Genomic DNA, 27,959 nt, shown 5'->3' on the forward strand with positions numbered 1-27,959 from the left:
CACCACATCGCCACTACGGGACCATCAGTTTTCGCTCGAGCCAGACGCCTGGACCCAGCCAAGATGGCGGTGGCCAAGGAAGAATTCGCCACGATGGAAAAACTGGGCATCATCCGCCGCTCGAACAGCCCTTGGTCGTCCCCCCTCCATATTGTGCCCAAGCCGGGCGGTGGCTGGCGCCCCTGCGGCGACTACAGACGGCTCAACGACGCCACCACGCCCGATAGATACCCCATTCCGCACATCCAAGACTTCTCGGCACACCTAGCAGGAAAGTCCGTCTTTTCCAAGATCAACCTGATTTGTGGCTACTATCAGGTCCCCGTCCACCACGCAGACGTCCAGAAGACGGCAGTCATCACCCCCTTCGGACTGTTCGAGTTCCTGCGCATGCCCTTTGGGCTTAAGAATGCCGCACAGGCCTTCCAACGGCTCATGGACTCCGTCCTACGGGACCTGAGCTTTCTGTTCGTCTATCTGGACGATATCCTCGTGGCCAGTACCAGCAAGGCCGAGCACATCGCGCATTTGCGCTCCCTTTTCCAGCGCCTCAGCCAACACGGGCTAATCGTCAACCCGGCCAAATGCCAGTTCGGAGTAGCCCAAATTGACTTTCTCGGCCACAGAATCTCGCCAAGGGGAGCCATTCCCCTACCTTCCAAGGTGCAGGCGGTGGCGGACTTTCCCCAGCCCACCTCGGTTAAGGCGCTGCAGGAATTTTTGGGGATGGTCAATTTCTATCACCGGTTCGTGCCCAAGGCCGCCGCACTCATGCGCCCCCTCTACGAAGCCACCAGAGACAAAACGGTCAAAGAGCAACTCACCTGGTCCAGCGAGATGGCGACAGCCTTCCACCAGACCAAAAGCGCCTTGGCCAACGCCACACTACTGGCCCACCCCATCCCGGGCGCCAAGACCGCCCTCACCACGGACGCCTCGGATTACGCTGTCGGCGCCGTCCATCAACAGTGGGTCGAAGGCGCGTGGCAGCCACTGGCATTTTTCAGCCGACAGCTGCGCAAGAACGAGCAGGCCTACAGCACGTTCGACAGAGAGCTTCTGGCCCTGTTCCTGGCAATCCGGCACTTCTGTTTCCTTCTGGAAGGCTGGCCGTTCACCGCATTCGTGGACCACAAGCCGCTCACTTTCGCCATGGCCAAAGTAACCGAACCCTGGTCCGCGCGCCAACAGCGCCAACTCAAGTTCATCTTGGAGTTCACCACGGACATCCGCCACGTCGCCGGCAAGGACAATTTGGTGGCCGACTGCCTCTCAAGACCCTCGCTCCACGCAGTGCACCTGGGCGTCGACTACGCCAGCATGGCGAGAGACCAGGCTGCCGACGCGGAGATCCAGGCCCTCAGGACGTCAACTACCAGCATCACCCTGGCCGACATCCACTTCCACGCAGCCGGCACAACCCTCCTGTGCGACGTCTCAGTCCCCTCGCCTAGGCCGGTCGTTCCATCCACCTGGCGCAAGCGAGTTTTCGACATCTTCCACGGCCTTTCACATCCAGGGATGCGTGCATCTCAGAAACTTATGTCCGCCAAGTTCGTCTGGCCTGGACTCCACAAGGATGTGAGAGACTGGACCAACACATGCGTGCTGTGTCAGCGCGCTAAGGTCCAGCAGCACACCAAGGCGCCATTGGAGTGTTTCCCGGTGCCCGAGAGGCGTTTCGACCACGTCCACATCGATCTGGTAGGCCCCTTGCTGCCGTCGCATGGTTTTACACACCTGCTCACGATCGTCGACCGCACCACCAGATGGCCCGAGGTGGTTCCCCTTGCCTCCACCACCACGACCGACGTCGCGCGAGCATTCGTCTCGACATGGGTGGCCCGGTTCGGCGTGCCGACCGACATATCCTCGGACAGAGGCCCCCAGTTCACCTCCCACTTGTGGAATGCCATCATCGCCGGCCTCAGCACCAAGTTGCACAGGACAACAGCCTACCACCCGCAGGCCAACGGGCTCTGCGAGCGCTTTCATCGTTCTTTGAAAGCCTCCCTCCGCGCCAGCCTGGCCGACACCAGCTGGATCGACAAACTACCCTGGGTTCTCCTGGGATTGCGTACCGCGCCCAAAGAGGACCTTCGCGCCTCTGCGGCCGAGATGGTCTACGGCCAACCGCTCAGAGTACCAGGCGACTTCCTCCCCCTGACAACGGAGCCGTGGTCGGCCGCCAGACAGCTTTCCCTGCACCAGGACGCGGCCCAGCAATTCCGTCCAGTGCCCACTTCGCAACACGGCCCGCAGCCGTCCTACGTGCCTCGAGACTTACGACATGCGGAGTTCGTCTTCGTGCGCCGGGACGCGCACAGAGGCCCGCTGCAGGCACCATACACCGGCCCCTTCCCAGTATTGGAGACGGGGGACAAAGCTTTTCTTATCGATGTTGGCGGGAAGCCGGACCTTATTTCAGTAGACCGCCTCAAACCGGCGCACCTGGAGCTCAGCTTCCCGTTTCGGCCGGCTCTTCCCCCACGGCGGGGCAGACCTCCCGCGTTGGCGGCGGCCCCACAAGAGGACCAAGACACGCCAGAACCTTACTTCCCGGCCGCCGCCCCAGCTTCGCCGGCAGCCCGTCCAGCCAGCCCACCGGCAGACCAGCTGCCAGACCAGCCGATGAACCAACCGGCCGACCTCCCAGACAGCCCTCCTCACACGCCAGATGGCTACTACAGCCGCTACGGCCGCTTGGTCAAACCTCCGCAGAGACTGACTTTTACAGTTAACGAGGATTCTGGGGGGGCGTATGTGGCGTTGCCACATTGGGGAAACACTGTGTGTATGTAGATAAACCTGTATAATCCCCTTTTAACTGCTGTATTCCCCTCCCCTCGCAAGACAGTTGCAAGCTGAGAGGAATAAGGCACGTTCAGACTTGCCTGCTGCTGATAGAAGGAAAACCAATCAGGTTCCAGCAGGTGACCAATCCGTGAGTCATCACAGGTTCGCGGGCTTCACGAATTCAGTACTGTATTGTGAGAGTTGGAGTAAAGACCTATTTCTTGTAGCTCGCTGTGTTGCCTATTTCTTTACGCGGGAGACCGTAGTCCCCCACACGCTAATTGATTTCAGGATCTCCTGCAATCAGACCACCTTAAACACAGATCCACCTCAGCAGCAGAATAATACATTAAGCGTATGGTTGGGTTGCCATGTTTCGGGATTTCTGACCATTGTGCCATGGAAATGTTCTTAGTATGATTTATACTAATAACATTTTAACAGCATTTGGTGGGTGATTGGGGAGTGGGGGGGGGGGAAATGTGTATTAACACTGGATGGACAAGTTTGTAGAATGTTGTTGCTCGCATGCCACTTCGACCTGAAACAATGGGGGTAATTTTAACCTAACTCCCCATAGGGAAACTGACAGGATTGGGAGCAGCGCTGGTTTCACACCCCACCCAATTTTACTCCCCATTGAAATCAGTGGAGAGTAATATTGGGTGGAGTCTAAAACGGGCATTCCATCTGATCCCGTGGGTTTCCTGCCCAGTGACATAGATTAAAATTACCCCCAATGTGTCAGATGACTCATCTTAGTCTCACTAAGTCAAGATGATCTCATTTATTTTGACAAAAGCTGTAGTTTCTAAGGACCTAGACCTTGGCTTTGCTACTGAGAAGGACAAGAGCAGCCAAACCATGGGAACACCATCACCTTCAAGTTCCCCTCCAAGTCACAAACCATCCTGACTTGGACACATATCCTCACCATTCCTTCATCTTCACTGGGCCGTTATCCTGGAATTCCCACTTAACACCAGTGTGGGAGCACCATCACCACAAGGACTGCAGTGGTTCAAGAAGGTGGCTCACCACCACCTTTACAGGGCAAGAAATGGAGCCTTGCTCGTGATGCCCATATCTCGGGAACAAATTTAAAAAAAATCCGTGCCCATTTCTCCCACATTCCTGTTTACATCCCTCCAATCAGGTTTCTGCCCTTACCACAACACTGAAACAGCCCGAACCAAAGTAATGAATGACACTGTGACCATGGTGCATTATTCCACCCGTCCTCTCTGGAGCCTTTGACACAGTTGACCACACCATCTTCCTCCAATGTATCTACTCCACCATTACCTCGCTGATTCAGCGGCTCTTCTCTCCTATTCTTAACATTGGTGATCCTGCATTTTGAGAAATCTAGACAAAAGCCCAAGGCCCAATTTATAAAAACACACCAGTGCTAACAAATAATGGACGTCCTCACTTCTTATCCGCTGACTGTGTGAAATTACCTGGATAGCATTTTAGAAGATGCCCTAGTCACCCACACACATACATAACCAACAATGATTTATTACAGACACACGCTTGCACTTCTGTCCCTATCCAGCAGCCTGAAAGGGATCCGTAAACAGTGATTTTAGCCAGGGTAATGAGAAGATCCCTTCAGAGATCAGGAGGGCCCCAACTTTGATCCACAGTCTGTCTCGAATTGCATGACTTTAGCTGGGGGCAATAGTTTGGGAGTTTCAATTGGCCAGCCCAAAGATTCCTGTTGCAGTGCCAACTCCTGCTGAACTGTACCTGAACAGCAATTAATGGCTTCACAGGAGCAGTGGGGAAAGAAGACAACTGTTCAACAAAGTATAATGAGTTCTGATAGTCTGACTGGTCTAAACAGGGACCCAATGCCACCCGGGAGCTACACTTATCCAATAATATTGCTAATGAAATATTCTAGAATAAAACTGCTACAACTTCCTCTTTAGATACAGAATAATGGATACTTGGCAGATCTATTCAAGGGGGCCAGATAACACCAAACTACAAAAGTAAGTTTGGGTGATTAATTAAGTCATTCAGACCCCAAGATTAGAATACAATGGCAAATTACTGTGGATGCTGGAAATCTGAAATAACAACAGAAAAAGTTGGAAACACTCAGCAGGCCAGACAGCATCCGTGGAGAGAGAAACAGAGTTAACGCTTCAGGTCGATGACCCTTCATCAGATTAGAATGCTGCCTTACAATTGCTTAGGTAATTGTCCTGTGCTGTTTAATTGTGAAGAGCTTTATTACATTTATACTTAGTTCTTTATTCCATATCCTAAATATGCAATGATGTCCAGTGCATGCCTTCCAGATACAACCAATAAATATCCAAAGGCCTATTAAGGAAAAGCTATTAATCTACTGTGCAAGATTTGAATCCCCCAGTTCAGCCACTCTCCAATGTGAACTGGAGAGACTAAAAGGTCTCAGATTTGATCCTTGGGCTGTGCTGGGTTAACTGAGCTCAGCCAGGAGGGGTGGTACAATTGGTCTCAACCCCTGGGCTGGGGGAAAAAAAGTCAGCAAGTGTTCCTGCTCCTGAATGCTATCCAGTGACAAAGTGTCACATATGTCGGTGTCAGGCCCAGCTTCAATGACACAACAGACCAGCCTGCTGACCCTCACTGTCTGGACTCGCATGTGGAGAATGCCTACTTGGACGAAGCCCAGCCGCCATGGAACAATACCCCAGGGGAACTCAGCATCTTCAGAACAGGACTACAAGGCTGCAACATTCTGTTTTAGCTGATGACATGACATGTCTCTGCTGTACTATCATACAAACATATGGAAGTCCATCAGGCCTATCATGCTCACCCTATCCATGAGACTGTTTAAACACACGCACCCCCTCTCTACCAATAGTAATGCGAGCTCCTGGGGTAAAGGAAACAAACCAGGAAAAAACCTGTGATCAATTTCAGGAAAAACTCTGGAAAATTCCTTCCCAAGGCTTCAGAAGACCATGGCTACTCATGTTGCATCACTAGACATAAATATTGTCACCATCCTCTTAAAAGGTGTAAGATCCTCCACTTCTCTGCCTCCCTGGGATGGCCATTCCACGTTTACCTTGTGAAGTTATGCCTTAACAGTGTATTCAATGCCTCGGGTATAAGTTTGGATCCATGTCCCCTTTGTCCTAGAGCTAAATATTGAACCTCTTCTGGAATGCAGTTTACCTGCTCCCTTGAAGATCTTTTATATGACATTAAGATTACCTCTGAACTGCTTTTCCCCAAAGTAAATATCCCTCATAGCCCTAGACTTTAGTCACAGCCCAGGTGCACAATACCATTTATAAACTTTGTGTGAAGTATAATTAATCATATTAGTTACATATATTCTAATTATGAATATTCTAATTGCATACATCAATTATGTATAGTCCAATTACATGCATAATTACACATTAATTACTCATCAGTTATGCATATGTCTATCAATGACATTGCATGCATTGAGAATATAGTCACTCTTGTACTGATGTCTTTGTGTTTTGCAGTCATTCTTGTCCCTCTCTCTTCTCTGCGTTACTCATTTCGCTTCTCTGGTCTACTATTCCTTTCAGGTGGGTGGTATGGCAGGGTGCAGCAGGGAAAGGAGCCACCAACAGCTGCAGGCCGCATTGAGTGGCGACTGATCAGAAAATGTGGCCCTCAGCAACTGCTGTCTCACCCCCTCCCCAAATCACTCATGCTTCCCCCATCTTCCCACAGCTCTATCATCCTCTTACCCCCATCACTACCCCTTCCGTGAACTCACTAATTCCATATATTCTCCCCGCCACCATATCTCACCTTATCCAAGGCCTTTTATCAAGCCCCCAGAACGGGTGCCAAGAGGCCAGAGGCCCCCCCTCACCATTAACCAGCTTCTCTCTTACCTTCCATTTTTAGGTTTCCCTTAAAGGGGCCATGATTGCTTTCAAAATTCAATTTTTAAAACATTAATCAGAATGAGGGGACCAGAATTGCCCGTTCGCCTTTCTCTCCCTCTGTCTTATAACTGCCCTGGCCAATATTTATCCCTCAATCAACATCACTAAAAAACAGATGATCTGGTTATTATCACATTGCTGTTCGTGGGAGCTTGCTGTACGCAAATTGGCTGCTGCGTTTCCCACATTACAACAGTGACTACACTCCAAAAGTACTTCATTGGCTGTAAAGTGCCTCGAGGTGTCCGATGGTCGTGAAAGGCGCTATATAAATGCAAGTCTTTCTGTTTTGTTAGAAACTAGAATCTGTCACACGGGTGTAAACAATTAGGATTGATTTTTCTTTCTCACCATCAACCCAGGTGAGGCAATTCGTTGACTTCAAACTTCATCTTTTAAAAAAATTGAAATAACTGAAGGTATTCTATTCTCTCCCCCCTGCACTAATCTCTAATAGTCTGATCAGTATATCCGACTTAACGTCACTGGTGTATCGTGAGAAATTAGGCACACGACACACGCTCAATGGCACAATCCGAATTTAGCTCACAAGAGTCACAGCTCTGGGTAAAAGTAACAAGTCCAAACTCAGGCTTTTGGGAAAGGCTTTCAAGTAAAAAGACACAAAAGCTAGATCAGTCGCTGAGATAAAAATGGCAGATGAAAAAAAATCAATGGGAACCTGGTGACAAGATTGTGCAGCCACAGGGCGATATACCCTTACTATAAAACACCACAAAATATTGTGTCTCACAATGTGACACCTTTAACACTGAAAAGGACGATTACACCACCTACAGGAGTAACAGCTACTTATAAATTTTAAATGAAGTGCATGCCCCATGCATTGGATTTAATATATAATAGATATTCCAATTATGTATGTAACATATTCTATTTACACGTTAATTATATATTTTACAGGTCATATAATCACATGAATAATTATACCTATAAATACAAAATAAGAATTTCAATAACTTTTGCACTTGGCCACAAAAAAAACAAAAAATCTTTTATTATAGATTTGTAGTAAAATACAGCACTTAATATACATAAGTTAAAATCAATACAACATCTCAACAAAATATGTAGCGAGGGGGGGAAACGCACAGCAGGGTTGAAATTCCACTTCTTTTGAAATGTGGGAGAACGCCTGCAGCCTGAATTCTGCTATTGTGGATTACCCATTAACAATGCGGGGGGGGGGGGGGGGGGGGGGAGGTCCACAGGTTGTAAGTTAGGACTGATGTCAGAAAGTTCATCACATACCAACCAGGGTAATTATAGTCACATATAGTGACCTTCTGCATTAGGTCACAGAAACAAAATCCCAGGAGTCATTTACAGTGGCAGGGGGACAGCAGGGTCTTTCGGGATGGATGAGCCGAGATAGACAGGGACTGATATCTGAGCAGATAACTCCAGTTGAAGATGTGCACTGGCAAAGGTGTGATCAGATGAACGGCCTCCGTCGGTGCTGGAATTTCTGTAACGTGGGGCAAACGGCCGCCCTCATCTGTATCCATGTTGCGAGATTGTGAAAACCTGTGATTTGATTAAATATAACAGAGAAAAGCAAAGCATTCTCCCATTTTTTTTTGGTTAAAGAAGAAATTTCAACCTTAACTATGAACAAGATCTGGATGTAACTACAATTTTGAAATCAAACACCTGCAGCTATTTACAGGAGTAGAAGAAAAACACCATCAAGACATTAGTTAGAATTGTCCATCTCTTGAAACAACTCCACTGTCGGCTCAAACCATCGCAATGCTTAATCACTGCTGCTTCCTTCACTGTCAGAGTACGCCCCCAGAAGGCTCAAGGAGGAATTACAGGCTGCTGATACTTGCGGGCTCAGAGCTGCAAACACTACTGAGGCAGGCAACACCACAGAATTCCGATCACTGCCATCTAGAACACGAAAATAAAAATTTAGTCCAACTATTTAAAAGACAGAGGTTTGTTAAATGATGAGTCAGAGCAACTCAGCTGGTGCACAAATTGTTCCGCAGTCTCATTTGAGGACACTAATAAGTGTGATAACGTGTGAACGTTTTTGAACCCCTCCCCAGATCAGCAGTTCCACTAGAATCACAGCTGGGTTAAGTAGCGGCACTCTCACCAGTCAGTCATTCAGAAAAGTCCCACTCCAGCACTTAACCTTGGCTGGCACAATATGGAGGGAGTGCTGTACTGTTGGAGGTGCTGCCTTTCGGATGAGATGTTAAAATGAAACCCCGCTTGCCTATTTAGGTGGGCATTAAAGATCCCATACTAGGACCCTAAATCCCTACCTCAATCAACACCACTTTAAAAAAAAATTAACTGGTCACTCATTAGTGGGATCTTGTTTTGTACACATTGCTGTCAGCTTTAACTAATAACACTGACTTCAAAATTTGTTAAATGTAAAGCACTCTATGTCCCAAGGATGTGGTAAGCATTATATAACTGCACGTTCTTTCTCCTTTCAAGGGACAAAAGTTTCTCCTCCGTACCCGAATCATGCTTGGGTGCAGTTCCATGGATGCCTGGTACCCTCTTGTACCTCGCCCTCTTACGTCATTGGGCTAGTTTACCATGAGGGCATCACATCACAGCCCAATTCTCTCCTCATCCCCATATGCACACAGGTTCCCTTTACAGCAGTGGGTCAGTGTAGTGATCAGGAGGAGGAATCTTGGCTGACCATTTAACAACCCCACTTCCCCACCACCCCCCCGGACCCATCGGCACCAAGGACAAGGTAGTTGCTGCCACTCCAGCCGAGATTACACAACATAGCAGAGACCGAGGCTCAACAGTGGGAGTAAAGTGAACCTTTTCCATGTCTGTATTTCATAAGATTACATAGGATATACGGCACAGAAACAGGCCATTCAGCCCAATCAGTCCATGCCAGCGTTTATGCTCCACTCAAGCCTCCTTGCGTCTTTCCTCATCTAACTCTCTCAGCGTAACCCTCTGTTCCCTTCTCCCTCATATGCTTGTCCAGCCTCCCCTTAAATGCATCTATACTATTCGCTTCAACCACTCCCTGTGGTAGTGAGTTCCACATTCTCACCATTCTTTGGGTAAAGAAGTTACTTCTGAATTCCCTATTTGATTTCTTGGTGACTATTTTATATTGATGGCCTCTAGTTATGCTCTTCCCCACAGTGGAAACATTCTCTCTGTATCCACTCTATCAAAACCTTCCATAATTTTAAAGACCTCCATTAGGTCACCGCTCAGCCTTCATTTTTCAAGAGCATTTATTTCCGAGGTGGGAGCAGCTTTACAAAAATTGACAGCTGATTAAAAGGACTTGCATTTATATAGCGCCTTTCACGACCTCAGGACGTCCCAAAAACACTTTACAGCCCATTAAGCATTTTTATTTGTAGGAAACGCAGTAGCCAATTTGCACAAGCAGCAATATGATAATGACCAAATAATATGTTTTAGTGATGTTGGTTGAGGGATAAATATTGGCCAGGACACTGGAGAGAACTCCTGTGCTTTTCTTTGAATAGGGTCAGGAATCTTTTATGTCAACCTGAGGGGGCAGATTGGGCCTCGGTTTAACGTCTCATCTGAAAGACGGCACCTCAGACAGTGTAATACTGGAGTGTCAGCCTGGGTTGTGTGCTCAAGTCTCTGGAGTAGGACTTGAATTTAAAACCTTCGGACTTTGAGCGAGAATGCTACCAACTGAGGTTGTCAGCTTATCAAATGTCGAAGATGTGAAGAGTGACAGGGTTGTGTGTCATAGAAGATCAGACAACTTTTCAACATCAAAATCAAGAGAGGGGCTATTGATGGGAATACTCACTGGTGAGCCCACAGTGCCTGGAGAAGTAAATTAACCACAGGATTTTTGTAACAAAACATACTCTATTCAGTCTAAAATGAAAAAAGAAACACAATCAATTCCCTACATTTTGGACCCAATGCTCACCACTGTTTGTCGGGCAGGCCTTATGGATACCGACTCCTTTCCCCAGGTCCGCTGAATCTGCTTTCTTGGTCTGCGTTCGCTTCACCACCAACCCAGAGAGATGAGACTTTCCACTGAGCTTTCCCACACTCATCTCCCAACTCTCCGGCTTCAGTTTCTTACTCTGATGATCAGGATTCTGTCGCAAAGAGACACAGAAATTAAAACCGCAACAAGAAATAAAAGGACAATGATAAATACCCGATTAACTTGCACAGGGGCTGCAACTTCTCAAAGTAAAAAAAAATATAGGGTTGTTAGTGCAGCCTTCAGCACATCAAGTGCAGTGAGGATAACATGAGTAATCCCTCTACTCTGTTCCTCCCTTGCTGGATTAATCAGGGATTTACAAGTTGGACAATTCAATCAAATCCTCTCACCCTTCCCCAATTCCTTCCTTTCTCTCTTCAAAAGGTGCTTGTTCATACACACATACCATAATTCATGGTCACACAGGCACAGAGGGCCTCCTGGTATCTTGCTCGTCACCATTCTTCATGTTGATGGAGTGTCGGCAGGCTATTCTACCTCTGCCCTTACCCGTGTGTTAACTCTACCCCTGCCCTTACCCGTGTGTGCTAACTCTACCCCTGCCCTTACCCGTGTGTGCTAACTCTACCCCTGCCCTTACCCATGTGTGCTAACTCTACCCCTGCCCTTACCCGTGTGCTAACTCTAACCCTGCCCTTACCCATGTGCTAACTCTGACCCTGCCCTTACCCGTGTGCTAACTCTACCCGCCCTTACCCGTGTGCTAACTCTACCCCTGCCCTTACCCGTGTGCTAACTCTACCCCTGCCCTTACCCGTGTGCTAACTCTACCCCTGCCCTTACCCGTGTGCTAACTCTAACCCTGCCCTTACCCGTGTGCTAACTCTACCCCTGCCCTTACCCGTGTGTGCTAACTCTACCCCTGCCCTTACCCGTGTGCTAACTCTAACCCTGCCCTTACCCGTGTGTGCTAACTCTACCCCTGCCCTTACCCGTGTGCTAACTCTAACCCTGCCCTTACCCGTGTGCTAACTCTAACCCTGCCCTTACCCATGTGCTAACTCTAACCCTGCCCTTACCCGTGTGCTAACTCTAACCCTGCCCTTACCCGTGTGCTAACTCTAACCCTGCCCTTACCCGTGTGCTAACTCTAACCCTGCCCTTACCCGGGTGTGCCAACTCTGATCCTGCCCTTTCCTGTGTGTGCACACTTCCAGTTGGGATTTCTAGATGACAATCAATCAGTAATAGGAACCATGGTGGATTGTTTTCTTTCCTTGACCAAGGAGAGCTGAGGCCAATCAGAGCCGCTCTACTCGTGCCGTGGCTGGGATCAGCTATCTTCGTGCAAACGGGAGATGGAATCTGGGAGCTTTCTGTGCGGTCTGGCTCAGGTCCACACCGGAAAGTCAGCATTTTCTAATCATCCTGTGCTCAGAGCCGCGACCGTCACTTGGTGCTGGGTAAATCAGAGCACATTGGATTGGTCATTTGTTACTTGATGCCTGTATCATTCATCAGGATAAATCTCTGGAAGCAGTACTGGGCCACGAGGCTAATCGCGGAGGTCAGAGGATCGAGTCATATGTGGAAAGACTGGAGAAATGGGAATGTTCATCCTTAAAGGCAGCAACAGAGAGAAGATCCAAAATAGTAAATGGTATGAAAAGGTAAATCCACTTCATACTAAGCCGTGACAATAGGACACAGGGTCTAACTGGGGAAAGGGAAATTTAGGACTGATGGCAGGAAGTTCCTCGCGCACAGTGATCAACAAATGGAAAGGACTTCTGGGTAGGATAGAGTGGGGAAAGGGGCAAAGACTGGAGGTTTTTCCTGCATAATCTGAGCCAAGATGGGCGGAATGGCCTTCCTGAAATGTGTCTACCTTGTGACAAAGCAAGAAGTCCATTTCTTAGTTTTCAAGCACTTGGAAAGGAATCAGACTCCTACCTCATTGAGTATATCCGTGGGCTTGTGAGGGATTTGTGGTTTTGGTTTGCAAGGTGGGTTAAGGGGCTCCTCATCCGAGTCCGAGTCTTCTAGAATTCTCTTCACATGGGCACTGTCCAGCATGGACCTGTCAGGATATAAACAGGTGAGAAAATCTACACAGGGAATCTATTCCTGGCAAGTAAACTCGGCACAGGGCAACTTACTGATACGCAAGCTTGGTTGAGGAAGTGTGAGGAGCATAGGAGAGAAAGAGAAGACAGGGTCAAGAGGGAAGGAAAGGACGGAGGGGTGAGGAAACAACATTTTGACTGGATCCAGGGCTTCCAGACTTCAGGAAACCATACTAATAGCAAAGCATGTTGTACAATCCATTGCTAGGGCTTCAAGGAGAGAAATCTTGTTCGAATACTGTCCCATTGCTTCCTAATTTTCAGCTTTGCTCAAATGCAAAGTGCGCTGGTGAATGGTTTCCAGTTGCATTGTATGAAAGCAGGGACCTGTGCCTCACTGTACACTCAGCGTGCCTGCAGCACTTCATTTTACTGGAACACAAGTCAGTAATCTGCATCAGACATTGGAATAGAGGAACAAGAACATGAGACACACACAAACCAGTAAATGAGTTGTGTGAATGCACCGTTACTAATATAGGTCTCCAGGTAAAGCAAGCCACCTCTACAACAACAACTTGTATTTATATATACAGACCGGATAGCCTAACATCAGTAGTAGGGAAAATGCTAGAGTCTATAATAAAGGATGTGATAACAGGGCACTTAGAAAATATCAACGGGATTAGACAAAGTCAACATGGATATATGAAAGGGAAATCGTGTTTGACAAACCTACTGGAGTTTTTTTTGAGGATGTAACTGGTAGAATAGATAAGGGAGAACCAGTGGGTGTGGTGTATTTGGATTTTCAGTAGGCCTTTGATTAAAGTCCCACATAAGAGGTTAGTGTGCAAAATTAAAGCACATGGGATTGGGGGTAATATACTGGCATGGATTGAAAATTGGTTAACAGACAGGAAACAGAGTGTAGGAATAAATGAGTCTTTTTCAGGGTGGCAGGCGGTGACTAGTGGGGTACCGCAGGGATCAGTGCTTGGGCCCCAGCTATTCACAATATATATCAATGATTTGGATGAGGGAACCAAATGTAATATTTCCAAGTTTGCTGACGACACAAAACTAGGTGGGATTGTGAGTTGTGAGGAGGATGCAAAGAGGCTTCAAGGCGGTTTAGACAAGTTGAGTGAGTGGGCAAATACATGGCAGATGCAGTATAACGTGGATAAATGTGAAGTTATCCACTTTGGTAAGAAAAACAGAAAGGCAGAGTATTATTTAAATGGTGATAGATTGGGAAATGTTGATGTACAGAGGGACCTTGGTGTCCTTGTACACCAATCACTGAAAGCAAACATGCAGGTGCAGCAAGCAGTTAGGAAGACAAATGGTATGTTGGCCTCCATTGCAAGAGGATTTGAGTACAGGAGCAAGGATGTCTTACTTAGTGTTATACAGGGCCTTGGTGAGGCCACCTCTGGAGTACTGTGTGCAGGTTTGGTCTCCTTACCTAAGAAAGGATATACTTGCCATAGAGGGAGTGCAGCGAAGGTTCACCAGACTGATTCCTGAGATGGCAGGACTGTCGTATGAGGAGAGATTGGGTCGACTAGGCCTGTATTCACTGGAGTTTAGAAAAATGAGAGGGGATCTCATTGAAACGTATAAAATTCTGACAGGGCTAGACGGACTGGATGCAGGGAGGATGTTTCCCCTGGCTGGGGGGGGTCTAGAATGAGGGGTCACAATCTCAGGATACACGGTAGGACATTTAGGACAGAGATGAGGAGAAATTTCTTCACTCAGAGGGTGGTGAACCTGTGAAATTCTCTACCACAGAAGGCTGTGGAGGCCAAGTCATTGAATATATTTAAGAAGGAGATAAGATAGATTCCTAGACACAAAAGGCATCAAGCGGTATGGGGAGAGAGCGGGAATATGGTATTGAGATAGAGGATCAGCCATGATCATATTGAATGGCGGAGCAGGTTCAAAGGGCCGAATGGCCTACTCCTGCTCCTATTTTTCTATGTTTCTATAGCACTTTTAACGTAGTAAATTGTCTCAAGGCGCTGCACAGGAGTATTTTAAGACAAAAAATTTGACGCCAATCCACATAAGGATAAATTAGGGCAGGTGACCAAAAGCTTGGTCAAAGAGGTAGGTTTTAAGGAGCATCTTAAAGGAGGAAAGAGAGGTAGCGAGGCGGACAGGTTTAGGCAGGGAATTCCAGAGCTTGGGGCCTAGGCAACAGAAGGCACGATCACCAAAGGTTGAGCGATTATAATCAGGGATGTGAGAGAGGGCAGAATTAGAGGAGCGCAGATATTTCGGGGGGTTACATGTTGTATTGTAAAGTAATGGGAGGAAAAAGCAGACAAAAAGAGATTTCTTTGGAGGCGGGAGGAAAATAATGGCTGCGGGCCTTTTCTCTCCTCCCTCTCTCGCTGGGGCACCATTCTATAGGCGTCACCTCTCTTCCAGTACCTTGCGGTAATAGCCGTTCCTCGTGTGCATCTGGACGGCAAGTGTTGGCAGGCTAGTCCACTGTGAAGGCGAGCCCAGATCTTGTCCACACGTTGGTGGAAAGGGAACCTTGATTTATTTCCCCCAAATCTCAAGTTCTGCCTTAGGGCACTGACCCTAACTGGAATGCTCCTACCCACGCCCCCCCCCAACCATAGCTGTGATCAGCTAACTCAGCAGAAAGTTTTCCTCAGAAGCCATTATATTATTTGTGTCTCAACGCTTGCAGGTATCAGTAGCGGGAATGGAACAATTCTCCATTTTGAGAGTTTAACCTACTTCATCTCTCGCTCATCATCCTCCTCCTGCTGTCGTTTCAAGTCCTCCTCATATTTCTGATACTCCTGTAACATGCCCTCGAAGTCCACGTTGGCCTGCCGCTGGTTCAGCTCCTTCAGCTCCTGCAGGTTTTCCAAGACCTCCATTTCCATCTTGGAGTCTTTTGTCCTGTTCTCCAGAATCTTAAAAAAAGACAAACACACGGGAAGACCATGAGTGCTGGGATCGCCGAAATCCTGCAGCTACCGAGTCGCACAGACCAGGAAGGAGCCAGCTGCTCTCCCTGATCTCTCATGGTGTAGGGACTGAGCTGCTACAATTAAACTCACCACTTAATAAGGGGAAAAAGTCAATCGGGCTCCTGAACACTACCCAGTGACCTCTGCTGGAGAGTGCGCACATAATCTCGAATAAATCAGGATTGGCTCGCCAGCACTGCTCCCTTGATGGTGAACCATCTTCCAGCGCTCACTGTCTAGGCTCACACATGAAGAATGGTCCTTGGATGAGCTACTGGAAGATACCTGTGGATCCCCAGAAAGGGGACAGGTGGGGAGAATGCCTGTGTTTTTTGACAGAATTATACATTGTTTATAAATTAATCAATGGAAAAAATGGGAGGACCTCAAATATGCAAGAAGTCTAGGTGATGTTATTGTACAAAAGTGACAACCTAGTTAATGGAGCTGGAATACAAAGGGGTGGAAGTTATGTTACAGTTGTATAAATCTCTGGTTAGACCCCATTTAGAGCACTGCATTCAGTTCTGGTCATCGCATCTCAGGAAGGATATATTGACCTTGGAGGGGGTGCAGCACAGATTCACCAGAATGATACTGGGACTAAAAAGGCTATGTTAGAAGGACAGATTGCATAACTAGGCGTGTATTCCCTAGAGTATAGAAGATTAAGGGGCGATCTAATTGAGGTGTTTAAGATGATTGGAGGATTTGATAGTGTAGAGAGAAACTATTTACTCTGGTGGGAGATTCCAGAACAAGAGGGCATAACCTTAAAATTTGAGTTAGGCCATTCAGGGGGATGTCAGGAAGCACCTCTTCTCACAAGGGGTAATGGAAATCTGGAACTCTCTCCCCTAAAAAGCTGTTGAGACTCGGTCAATTAAAAATTTCAAAATTGAGAGATAGATTTTTGTTAGGCAGCTGTATGGAGGGTTACGGACCAAGGCGGGTAGATGGAGTTATGATGATATAATTCAGCCACGATTTAATTGAATGTCTGAACAGGCTCGAGGGACTGAATGGCCTAGTCCTGTTCCTAAACACATCTGATATAGGCCATCTCAATGCTGTGTTTCGAACAGAAACAGGCCCTTTGGCCGAGTTGCTGTTATCCTTCATGCAAGCAAATAGTTCTAATCACATTGACTCCTTCCTCCCTCCTGTTCTCATATCCCTTCAACTCCTTTTGTCCTTCACCCAGGTTTCTGAATAATAAAACCTTCATATGGTGACTGGATTGTTTCAAAATCTGCCTGAAAAATATGGCACTGAGTACTTACAACGCACTTTCCTTTTCAAATCTTCATCCAAAAGAAACTTCATTAACAGCAACATTTTAATTAGGCTCTAAAACCACGCCCAGACACTGCACACTGACCCGTGTTAACCTACCTAGATAAGCACATCAGGGAAAAAGGAATAGAAGGATATGGTGATGAGGGTTAGATAAAGAAGGGTGGGAGGAGGCTCGTGTGGAGCATAAACACTGGCATGGACTTGTTGAGCCTGTTTCTGTGCTGTAAATAGTCTAATACCTTCATCGGGTTGTTCAGCTCTTCATCCTCCCGCTCTTTCTGAATTTGTTTCTCCTGCTCCTCCAGCAGCTTCTCCGCTTGAAAGTTCCGTGTCGCTCCGTGCTCCATCACATAGTCTGTGTTCTCGGGGTCAGTCTACAAGATTAGATGCACAGCAGCAATGAATAAATGGGCACGTTTCAAGCGAAATTCATATCCCGGGTCCAAACAGGGAAGAGAAACCTGCAAAGAGCTTTAAAAAACAAAACTTTTCCTGAAGGCTTAAGTAGTAATGTGCGCATATAAACTGTGGGCTAAAAAAAGAAATTAGATGGTAAAAGTAAGTATTACGATAGGCTCTCCGGTTGCTGAGCTACACAGGACAGGGAAATCGCAGGCTCGAACCCTGGGCTCTGCAGACTTAGCTGATTTCAGGCAGGGCGCTGTTAACGTTCCTACAATTAGCCTCCGTGCACTTGGGCAAATGGTGGAGGAGGACAGAATGGGCCAGCCAAGTGAGGACAGGATGCTTCTTGGCTATGATGCCACTCCTGCTCGAATAATGACATTTACCATCAAGGCTTACACCAGAGGAATGGGCGCAGCAGTTTAAAAAAAAATAATTCTCGGGTGGTGGGCATCGCTGGCTAAGGCTGGTATTTGTCGCCCATCCCTAGTTACACTTAAGTAGCTTGCTCGGCCACTTCATGCTGGTGTGGGCTTGGAGACACAGATAGGCCAGACCAAGTAATGATGACAGCTTTCCTTCCCTAAAGGACGTTAGTTAACCAGTTGGGTTTTTATGACAGCTTCATGGCCACTTTTATTTATTTATTTATTTTTAACCCGAATTCAAATTTTCAAACTGTCATGGTGGGATTTGAATTCGCATTCTCTGGATTAGCCCAGGCCTCTGGATTACTAGTCCAGTAATATAACCACCACACTCCCATCAACTCCTCTTCGCTAAAAGTTGCTTAATTTAAATTATCTGATCATTCAATTTTCTTTAGCACTAAATTCCCATTCTGCTGTATTATTGACGTTGCTTAATTAAAATTATTAGATGATTCAAATGTTTCTTAGTGCAAAACAAATGACTTAATTATTATCAAGAGTAGACTGCTGGTGTCTGTGAAACTACACACTAGTAGGAGTCAGCACCTTCAGGAGAGGGCAGAAATTGGCGGGGGGGGGGGCATTTCTTCAAGCTCTCCATTTCTGGGGATTTGAGGGAGAGGCGTTCTGCTATTTTTAGGTCCCTCATTCTTTTGTCTCTGGGCATGACACATCTGGAGCTGTGGGGTTGGCACAAGGCTTGCTCCAAGCCCATAGACAATGTGCCCTACAGCTGGCACTACCACAACCTATGGACCACCCATGTGTGACTCACAGGTCTCATTTAGTTTCCCCCCCACCCCAATGTTTGGCATTCACACGGGATATTATAACTTGTAGAAAGTGACACTGAGTTTGGGCAATGCAGCTCACTCTCTCTCTCTGGTTTTCTCCCTCTGTCCCCTACAAGACTCTGCAGCCTCTTGAAGGAGCTCTGATCAAAGTCAAAGCTGCACGTATCCCTGTCCCTTGACACTGGGTGTTGCTATGGTAACACTCAGCACTAAACATTGGGCTGAAATAAATAACTTGCACTTCCCCCCCACCCCAGAAGTCACACCTTGCCTTGTACATCAGAAACCACTAAACAACTGCAGCTTTGACATCGAATTTTATGTGAAGTCATTTATTTGCAATTAGCTTGAGTATCAACTAATTAACTGCCAGGTTAGACACCATCCAAGCTGAAATCCAGGAGGATTACCAGTAATGTTCCCCCTAAGGAGGCACCAATCGGGAGGTCCCGCGAAGGTCACTCACAAGCTGGAAGAGACAGCTGGAAGCAAATTTAAAGGGTCCGTGCACGAAAAAAGAGAGGAAACATTGATCACCAGGCTGTAATAACTGATCATTTCTGGTTGTGCAGAAGGAATTGGCTTTCAGGAACAAAATCTATGAGGATACGACATTTCTTGTTGATCCTGTGTTGTCCTCATCAAGCACCCAGTTCAGCTGAAGTACAAGCTAGACACAGAGTAAGGCTCCCTCTACATCGCCTCCTCAATCACTCCCAGTTTAGGTAAGGTACGGGCTAGATGCAGAGTGAAGCTCCCACTAATCTCCAACAATGTGCCTTAATCCCCATCTCAGAATTGCAGTGCCTACTGCACTAGTGTAATATTTTCCACTTCCCACAGTCAGCCATCCTTGTCCACTCACTCCGGGTAAACGCACCATCCAGTGAGGCACTGAGCTGAATCTGTGTCAAATCGGACGATCTGAGCCAGGGTGCCGTTTGGATGCTGCAACTGGCTTCAGCACCCCGGGCTAGGGAATGAAAAATCAGCCAGGGGTTCCTGCTCCTGATCACCCAAGGACTCTTACTGGCAAGCGCATGTGTGAACAGACTAACATAGGTTAGTACAGGATCAGACTCGGCTGTGATGTGCATCAACAGTCAAATATCCTGACAACACTTGCTACCTAGGTTCACTTGAAGAATGCCACTTGACTGAGGCAGCTTATGGTCTGTACCCGTGGATACATACGCCAGCCAGAATCAATGCCATCAGGAGAGGAGTGGAGAACATGGGGAGGGGCTGATAATATGGCGTAACATTCACTGTAGTCCTGGAGAAAGTTACATTCCTGACTGCCCTGGTTGAAGTAATTCCGTGTAGATAGAACCTGGGGTCAAGGGAACTATGCACAAATGAAGTAAAGAGATGTAGAGGTACTTGCTTTAAATGTGATTTCTGCCAGACATCTGGTACACTTGATGTAGAAGCGGAAGATGGGCAGTCCCAGGTAGACTTCATTCTGTACAGTTTCCTTACGTGCATTGAACTTCTTGCCTTTGTATATGTACTCTCCACATGTCTTACACCTGGCACAACACAAGAACATGTGAAAATGACAGACAGGAAAAGAGCCAATGGTCCATCTAGTCAGTCCCATGCAGGTGTGATGCACCATGCATCGCAATACAGGCACTCCCTCTCCACTGGCAGACACGTAATCTCCTGGGAGCGGCGAAAAACCAGATAAAAACTCAGGTCAATTTGGGAAAGAAAACGATGTTACAGGATATCTAACTTTTGCACGAGGTGATCTCTGCCCCAGCCACAAACAGGTCCAGCTCTCCCTTGAAGGAATAGAATCATAGACATTTACGGCACAGGAGGCCGCCATTTGGCCCATTGTGTCTGCGCCGGTCGAAAAAGAGCTATCCAGTCTAATCCCACTTTGCAGCTCTTGGTCCGTAGCCTTGTGGGTTACGGCGCTTCAAGTGCATATCCAAATACTTTATAAATGCAATGAGGGTTTCTGCCTCTACCATCCTTTCAAGCAGTGAGTTCCAGACCCCCACTGTCCTCTGGGTGTAAAAGATTCTCAACTCTGCTCTAATTCTTCTACCAATTACGTTAAATCTATGTCCCCTGGTTATTGACCTCTCTGCTAAGGGAAATAGGTCCTTCCTATCCACTCTATCTAGGCCCCTCATAACTTAACCGCAATTAAGTCTCCCCTCAGCCTTCTCCGTTCCAAAGAAAATAAGCCCAGCCTATCCAATCTTATATAGTGAATCAGTGTTCACCACACGAGCCGGCAGCCTGTTCCACAGGTCCACTATTCTCCGAGAAAAAGACAACTGCCTAACACCCAACCTAGTTCTGCCTTACATAAATTGTAGGCTTGATTCTTGGTCCTCCTTAACCCATCCAGTTGAAATAATTGGTCCACATCAACCTCGATCAAATTGCCCCCAAGTCTACACTTTTTAAAAGCACAAACAGTTAAATTCCCTCTTGTTGTGAAAAGTAATTTTCTTGCATTTAATGAAAGGAAGAATCAGCAGAAATATTCTTAACGCTTCAGACACCAAAGAGGGGGTACCTCATTGCAGCGCCACCTGTTACTGCCAAGCAAACCTGGCGAGAGGCTGCAGCATCTCATACTGCGCTTGGGACACACACGGGGTTTGACCTGGGCATTTCAATAACGTGGGCAGGTCGAAGTGTATAATACGGACCCTTGATTGGTTGGGAAAAAGCAACCGTTAAGTCTTTTTAGCAGTGGGAACCCTGCTCCAGAAAGGGCAGGCCCCTAGAGGCAGCAGAAAAACAGGTGCATTTACAAGTTACTTTGAAAATATAATTAAAAATAGACATGAAAGCCATTAATAGTGGTATTCATATCATGTCTCATTATGTTGGAGTGCAGTGACTGCAGTTATGCAAGCCAATGTGGCAGCTATCCAGCATCAGCAAGGTGCAAACACTAAATGAGATGAATGACTAGTTAACCTGTTTTTTGTTTTGGTGGTGGTTGAGGGAAGAACGTTGGCCCAGGACACTGGAAGAGCTCCTGCTCTTCTGTGAATAGTGTCGAAGATATTTTACATTCACCCGTGTAGGTAGACAGGGCCTCAGTTTAACATGGTGATGCACCCATGATTCAGATCATAATCTCCAGGTTATATATTTATATGGGAACGTGTAGCTCTGTCTAGTATTGTGACAATTTTAAAATTACTTCTCTCTGGCAGAGATCCGCTGTTGTCTTTACAAAGGACTAGCGTGAAAAGAGGGGAGGGGGTGGCGAGGGGGGAGATCGGTCTGTCTTTGTTTACATCCGTCTATAAGCAGCCTCTCATCAAGCCCAGATTGATTGGCCAGCCACCTCAGGCTTGTGATGTGTTAAGGTTGCCAGCGGCGAGAGGAAACTCCATTGTTATCACTGATAGTTGCACCATCAATAAGTAGTTTTGTTTTTCTAAAGCTAGTTGGGTGCACAATGTCAGAATTACCATCTCCTGGTTAAAGCAGATGGCGAGTGTCACTGTCAATCGACATGGTACAGGATCACGCTTCTGTCCTTAGGCTTTTGTATTGATTTTGAAGGACAGTGCAGGCTGGGAATAAACGTGACCACTGCTACCGATTGCTTCAATTCACTTGGAGATGACAAGTCTGAGGTAAGACAGTGGGAAGGCTCTTACAGCCATGTTTTGCTTCATCAAAAACTCCATTTGATGCATGCTGAAAAGCAGCAAGTCGAGAGGTAATGGTTAGGTGATGGGGAGCTTGGGTTTGAAAAGCCTGTTGATTGTAGAGGGAAAGACTAAGGGAGTTGAAGAGTTCCATAGCTTCGAGATAACTGAAGATAAAAGCATTTATATATCGCCTTATCATATCTCTGAAACATCTCGAAGCACTGAATTAATTTGAAGCACGGTGACTGATATGTAGCTGAATTAATAAGTAACAAAAAGAACTGGGTCGAAGAGCTGAGTAATTAAAAGTCAGGGGAGGAAGAGATCAGATACCTGATAAAAATCTCTCCTTAGAGTGGGAATAAAAATGGAGTCTGGCAGCCATCTCAGGATACTGGGACAGATTGTGGGTCACAGTATTTGAGGTAGCGGAGACCTTGCATCAAGCAATCAGCACCGATTGTTAATCATATACTTCATCTTCTGTTATTAAAGTCTGTAATAAAGCAATTGCATTAATGTAGTTGCAAACATTTTATTTTGGCGTACAAAACTGGTTAGTAGGTGAAATGCTGATGAGCTGCATGTACCTACCTCATGTTGAAAGGAGCCATTAATCGGACCACATACTGTCGATCTTTGGGAAGTTTGAGTTTCGGGATCTTTGACGGATCAAAGTCCGGTGGGTAGTATTTCTGGGGGAGGGAGAAGCAGTTCAATAAATGGTGAATGTTTAAGGAATTAAATTGTCTCTAAAATGTTTTGTATGCTCATCAAGATGACAGATGTTGGAACCCAGTGACAGCATCAAGCATCTAGGTCAAGTACAGCAGTCAGATGCAGACCGACTCCCTCCGCTCTGTTCCAACCTCAGAACAGGACTGAAGCAGTGTGATTTTTTTTTTACCAATCCCATCCTTTGGCCTGTCTGAGTGACTCTGTCAATTAGCACCAAATGAATTGCAGTTTTGTGCATTAGGTCAATATAGATTAGGAACTAGACAGAAACTGCCTAAACTCCTTTCACATTGGGCTCTTCCAGCCAGCAGACATTTAACCATCAGTTTGGACTGGATTTGAACTCAGATCCCAGGGGTGAAACATCAGTGTCTAACCTATTGCACCTAGTTTGCCCTGGATGTGAACCTTGACCCGTGACTATTTATTGGCAAGTACAATAACTAAATTGGTCAAGTTGATTTTCGTGGTAAAGTTCAACTTGAATTGCAGGTTATATGTTACCATGAGCACAAATAGATCTCATCATTAGATTGAAATGGCTTCTCAAGGACATCCCTGATGGATGAGCCAAACGGACCCAGTTTTGATCGCCAGTCTAGGTTGAGTTATTCACTGGATCTGCAGCATGGTGCCTCAGCGACCTTTATTAGAAGTGTATGCGTGTGGAGTCAGAACAACGCCCCCTGTCCCACTGGGCAAACACTTTACTTGATTTTTCCAGCACTACTGAACATTGGATACCTTCACCACTTTGTATTAAACTTATCCTCATTGAGTGCAATGCCTGCACTTCCAGAACAACCACACACATAAATGCAAACCCCTTGAGTGAATGGAAGTGTCTGCAATTAGAAGAACTATATTGGCCTTGGAGGGAGTACAGATTAGGTTTACCAGAACAATACCTGACTTCAGGGGTTAAATTATGAGGAGAGATTACACAAACTAGGGTTGAATTCCCTGGAATTTAGAAGGTTAAGGGGTGATTTGATCAAAGTTTAAGATATTAAGGGGAACAGATAGGGTAGATAGAAACTGTTTCTGCTGGTTGGGGAGTCTAGGACTAGGGGGCATAGTTTAAAAATTAAAGCCAGGCCTTTCAGGAGTGAAATTACAAACACTTCTACACACAAAGGGTGGTAGAAATTTGGAACTCTTCCACAAATGGCAATTGAGTCAGAGTCATAACGGCACAGAAGGAGACAATTTGGCCCATCGAGTCCGTGCTGGCTCTCTGTAGAGCAATTCAGTCAAGCCCATTCCCCCGCTCCATCCCCGTAGCCCTGCAAGTTTAGTTCCCTCAAGTGCCTATCCAGTCTCCCCTTGAAAACATTGAGTGTCTCCGCTTCCACCACTTCCGTCGGCAGCGAGTTCCAGATCATCACCACTCTCTGCGTAAAAAAGATTTCTCTCACATCCCCCCTGTATCTCTTGCCCAAAACCTTAAATCGGTGTCCCCTAGTCCTTGTACCATCAACTAGTGGGAACAGCCTTTCCCCATCTAGCCTATCCAAACCCGTCATAATCTTGTACACCTCCATCAAATCACCCCTCAACCTCCTTTGCTCTAATGAAAACAAATCCAGCGTCTCCAACCTGTCCTTGTAGCGAAGATCCCCATCCCCAGAACCATTCTGGTAAATCTCCTCTGCACCCTCTCAAGGGCCTTCACATCCTTCCTAAAGTGTGGTGATCAGAACTGGGCGCAATACTCCAGTTGTGGCCTAACCAGCGCTTTATAAAGGTTCAGCATAACGTCTCTACTTTTGTACTCAATACCTCTATTTTATGAAGTCCAAGATCACATATGCTTTGCTAACCACACTCTCAATATGTCCTGCCACTTTCAGGGACCTATGCACACTAACTCCCAGGTGCCTCTGTCCCTGCACTCTTTAAAACTGTGCCATTAAGTGTATAATTGTTCTGGAAGTGCACTCAATGAGGATAATATAATTGATGCTAGATCAATTGGTAAATTTAAATGAGTGATATATTTTTGTTAATCAAAAGGTATTAAGGGATATGGGGCAAAGGCGAGTATATGGAGTTAGGTCACAGATCAGCTATGATCTCACTGAATGGCAGAACAGGCTCAAGGGGCTGAATGGTCTACTCCGGTTCCTAACTCACATTTACAGTGTCCAACCTGACCAATGAAGTACTTTTGAACTGTAGTCACTGTTGTTACATAGATAAAAACAGGCCACAGTAAATAAACAAGCAGCCAGTGAGATGGATGACCTGTTTTAGGCAGCAATGATTCAGGGCGTAACAGTGACTAGGGCACCAGGAGGAACTCCCTGCTGGAGGACAAGGAATCACAGAATGGTTACAGCACAGAAGGAGGCCCGTCGGGCCCGTGCCGGCTCTCTACAAGAACACCCCAGCTCGTCCCACTCCCGGCCCAACCCCACACTGCCTCCAACAACACGGCACTCGCTCAGCGCTGGAGCGCCAGCCAAGGTCAGGAGTTCGGGTCCTGGAGTGAGCCGCCGAGGGGCGGCTGGTGCCCCGGGCGGTGGGCAAATAAAAAAAAACCCTTCGGCACCCGCACTCACATTCAACACTTTCCGCTCCGACATCTTTCAGCAGCTCCGAGCTCCGCTCCGCTCCAACCAAACCGCCAACCTGCCCCGCCGCGCCGCACCCATTGGACCATCTCATCCGTCTTTCCATTTATCGCTTCCCTATTGGTTAAAATCTCCGCCAATCAGCCCGCCTCCTCCAGCAAGCTCGGGTGCACGCGGAGGGCGCTCTAACTGTGTCCGACTGGTCAACGGGACTTTGGTTTTCAGTTCCGGCCTCTCATGGCTCAGGACAATGGGCTCCATGAAGGGGGAAAACATTGGGCCGTATTTTCCGACCTGTTTACGATCCGCATGCGCAGGAAAGGTAGCCTCACCGGCTCAGAGTTCCGATGATTTCTCAAGTGCTTGAGTTCAGGTAAATCCGGAACAGCTGCGATCAGTAAAAGCAGGCCTACAGCCTGCATTCTACCAGAAGAAGCTGTAGGAAGAAGACCTTTTCTTAGTAGGGGTTTTGGAAACGGAACATTTTTAACTGTGAAAGTGAGCAAAGTTCTTTGTAGAAAGCCTGATTTATTTCACATTTACAAATGTTTTAAATGATTATGCCAGAATATATGAATTCGTTATATGTTAACTTTTCTATGCCCTTTAAAAATTGTATGTATGACTTTGTGAAAATGTTAAAGTTCTTAGAAAATCATCTCGAGCTGTGATATTCATCAGGTGGGTTTAACATGTACCCGATCCGATACCGCATGTTTCCCACCACAGCCGGACGTGAATTTCCAGCCACTCACTTTATTAAAATTACTTTTACAACTCTTTCAATTTTTTCCTTACATGTACTTCATCTGTTTAAAGAGGAAGCCTGTGAGGGAGAAACATGCCCTTTGATGATGTTGCCCTGATCCTCGGTGTGATTCTGGACCATAGAATCAAAAATGCCAGGGAACAACAAAGAAGACTGAAGCACCATCACCGTCTCCTGATCAGGAAGAACTACTACCCACCCCAGAGAGTGTACAGGGGGAGGCTGTCGTTTGAGACGCTGTCGGAGGAGTTGTGTGTGAGGAGGCTGCGCTTCAGTAAAGAGGCAATCGGCCGACTATGTGACCTGTTAAAGGACGACCTTCAACCACGCTCGAAGACCCGCACTGCCTTGTCAGTGAACATGAAGGTAACCACAGCATTGAACTTCTTTGCAAGTGGGTCATTTCAGGTAAGCACCGGTGACATTTCGAACATCTCCCAGAGTGCTGCGTTGGCCTGCATTCACCAGGTCACAGATGCCATATTCCGTAGGGCTTCAGAGTTCATAGACTTTGACTTGTCCACTCATCATCAAAAGGAGAGGGCCCTTGCATTTTGTAGTATTGCTGGATTCCCCAAAGTGATTGGGGCTGTCGATGGAACCCATGTTACATTGAAGGCACCAATTGATGCACCTGTGACATACATCAATAGCAAGGGGTTTCATTCATTAAATGTTATGATAGTCTGTGATGCGCAACTCAGGATCCTAAACGTGAATGCAAATCACCGGGGAAGTGCTCATGACTCCTTCGTCCTCCGTCACTCAGACTTATATGACACCCTCAGCACATTGCCTCCAGGATCTGCATGGATATTGGGCGACAAGGGCTACCCGCTAAAACCATGGCTGATGACTCCCTACCACAAGACCAATAAAGAGGCTCAGGAGAGATACAACCAGGCACATGTGTCCACATGGCAAGTGGTGGAGAGGACAATCCTGCTTCTGAAATCACGCTTCCGGTGCCTGGACAGGTCAGGGGGAACCTTGCAGTATTCTCCTCTGAAAGTGGCAAAGATTGTGGTGGCCTGTTGTGCTTTGCATAACTTTGCCCTGCGGGAAGGACTGACCCTTAACGCTGCAGAGGAGCTTCATGCTGAAATGGAGGACATGGATGATGCCAATGTGCCTGAGGCCAGGCCTGACACGGAGGAGCCAAGTGATGCCGAAAGCACGGCTGCTCGGGAACTGCTAGTAGCCAATGCCTTCACAAGGTGATGATAGTGTCGCCTTGTACCTCCCTCTCCCCCAGCAAGGCAAAGAAAGGAACACACACAATTTAAAGTGAAACTGTGAACTTTTATTGCAGCATCAAAGACTTTTGAAGTTCAGTTTTGATGTTCTTAGTTTTTAACTTTTAAATGACACCTAGCTATTTTCTACTTTGCAAACATTTGCAAAGATAAATTTTTGGATAAAATTTGTAAACAGTTTAAAGTGACTTTTTTGGTTTCTTAGTGCAATAAAGACATTCAAGATTCAAGATGGAAACTAGCTATTTTCTAATTTTCAAACA

General features: G+C 46.8%; 1 protein-coding gene across 2 annotated transcripts; it reads right to left on the bottom strand.

Annotated features, from left to right (window-relative positions):
• Positions 1 to 7,740: 7,740 nt before the first annotated feature.
• Positions 7,741 to 25,769, bottom strand: yju2 (YJU2 splicing factor homolog). Of its 2 annotated transcripts, none has more exons than XM_086004912.1 (8): positions 25,660 to 25,769; positions 22,952 to 23,052; positions 20,104 to 20,248; positions 17,326 to 17,460; positions 15,549 to 15,730; positions 12,670 to 12,796; positions 10,687 to 10,864; positions 7,741 to 8,288 (listed from the first exon to the last, which is right to left on the bottom strand). In XM_086004912.1, exons 1-8 carry the CDS (start codon positions 25,681 to 25,683, stop codon positions 8,197 to 8,199), a joined length of 984 nt encoding a protein of 327 aa, XP_085861038.1. In that variant the 5' UTR covers positions 25,684 to 25,769; the 3' UTR covers positions 7,741 to 8,196. The 2 variants fall into 2 exon arrangements, with proteins under 2 accessions (XP_085861038.1, XP_085861037.1); XM_086004911.1 differs by having other exon boundaries at positions 7,741 to 8,657.
• Positions 25,770 to 27,959: the final 2,190 nt, after the last annotated feature.

The sequence above is a fragment of the Somniosus microcephalus genome, chromosome 13 (assembly GCF_052327205.1).
Source record: "Somniosus microcephalus isolate GS21.2 chromosome 13, FLI_Smic_1.0, whole genome shotgun sequence".
Classification (NCBI taxonomy): Eukaryota; Metazoa; Chordata; class Chondrichthyes; order Squaliformes; family Somniosidae; genus Somniosus; species Somniosus microcephalus.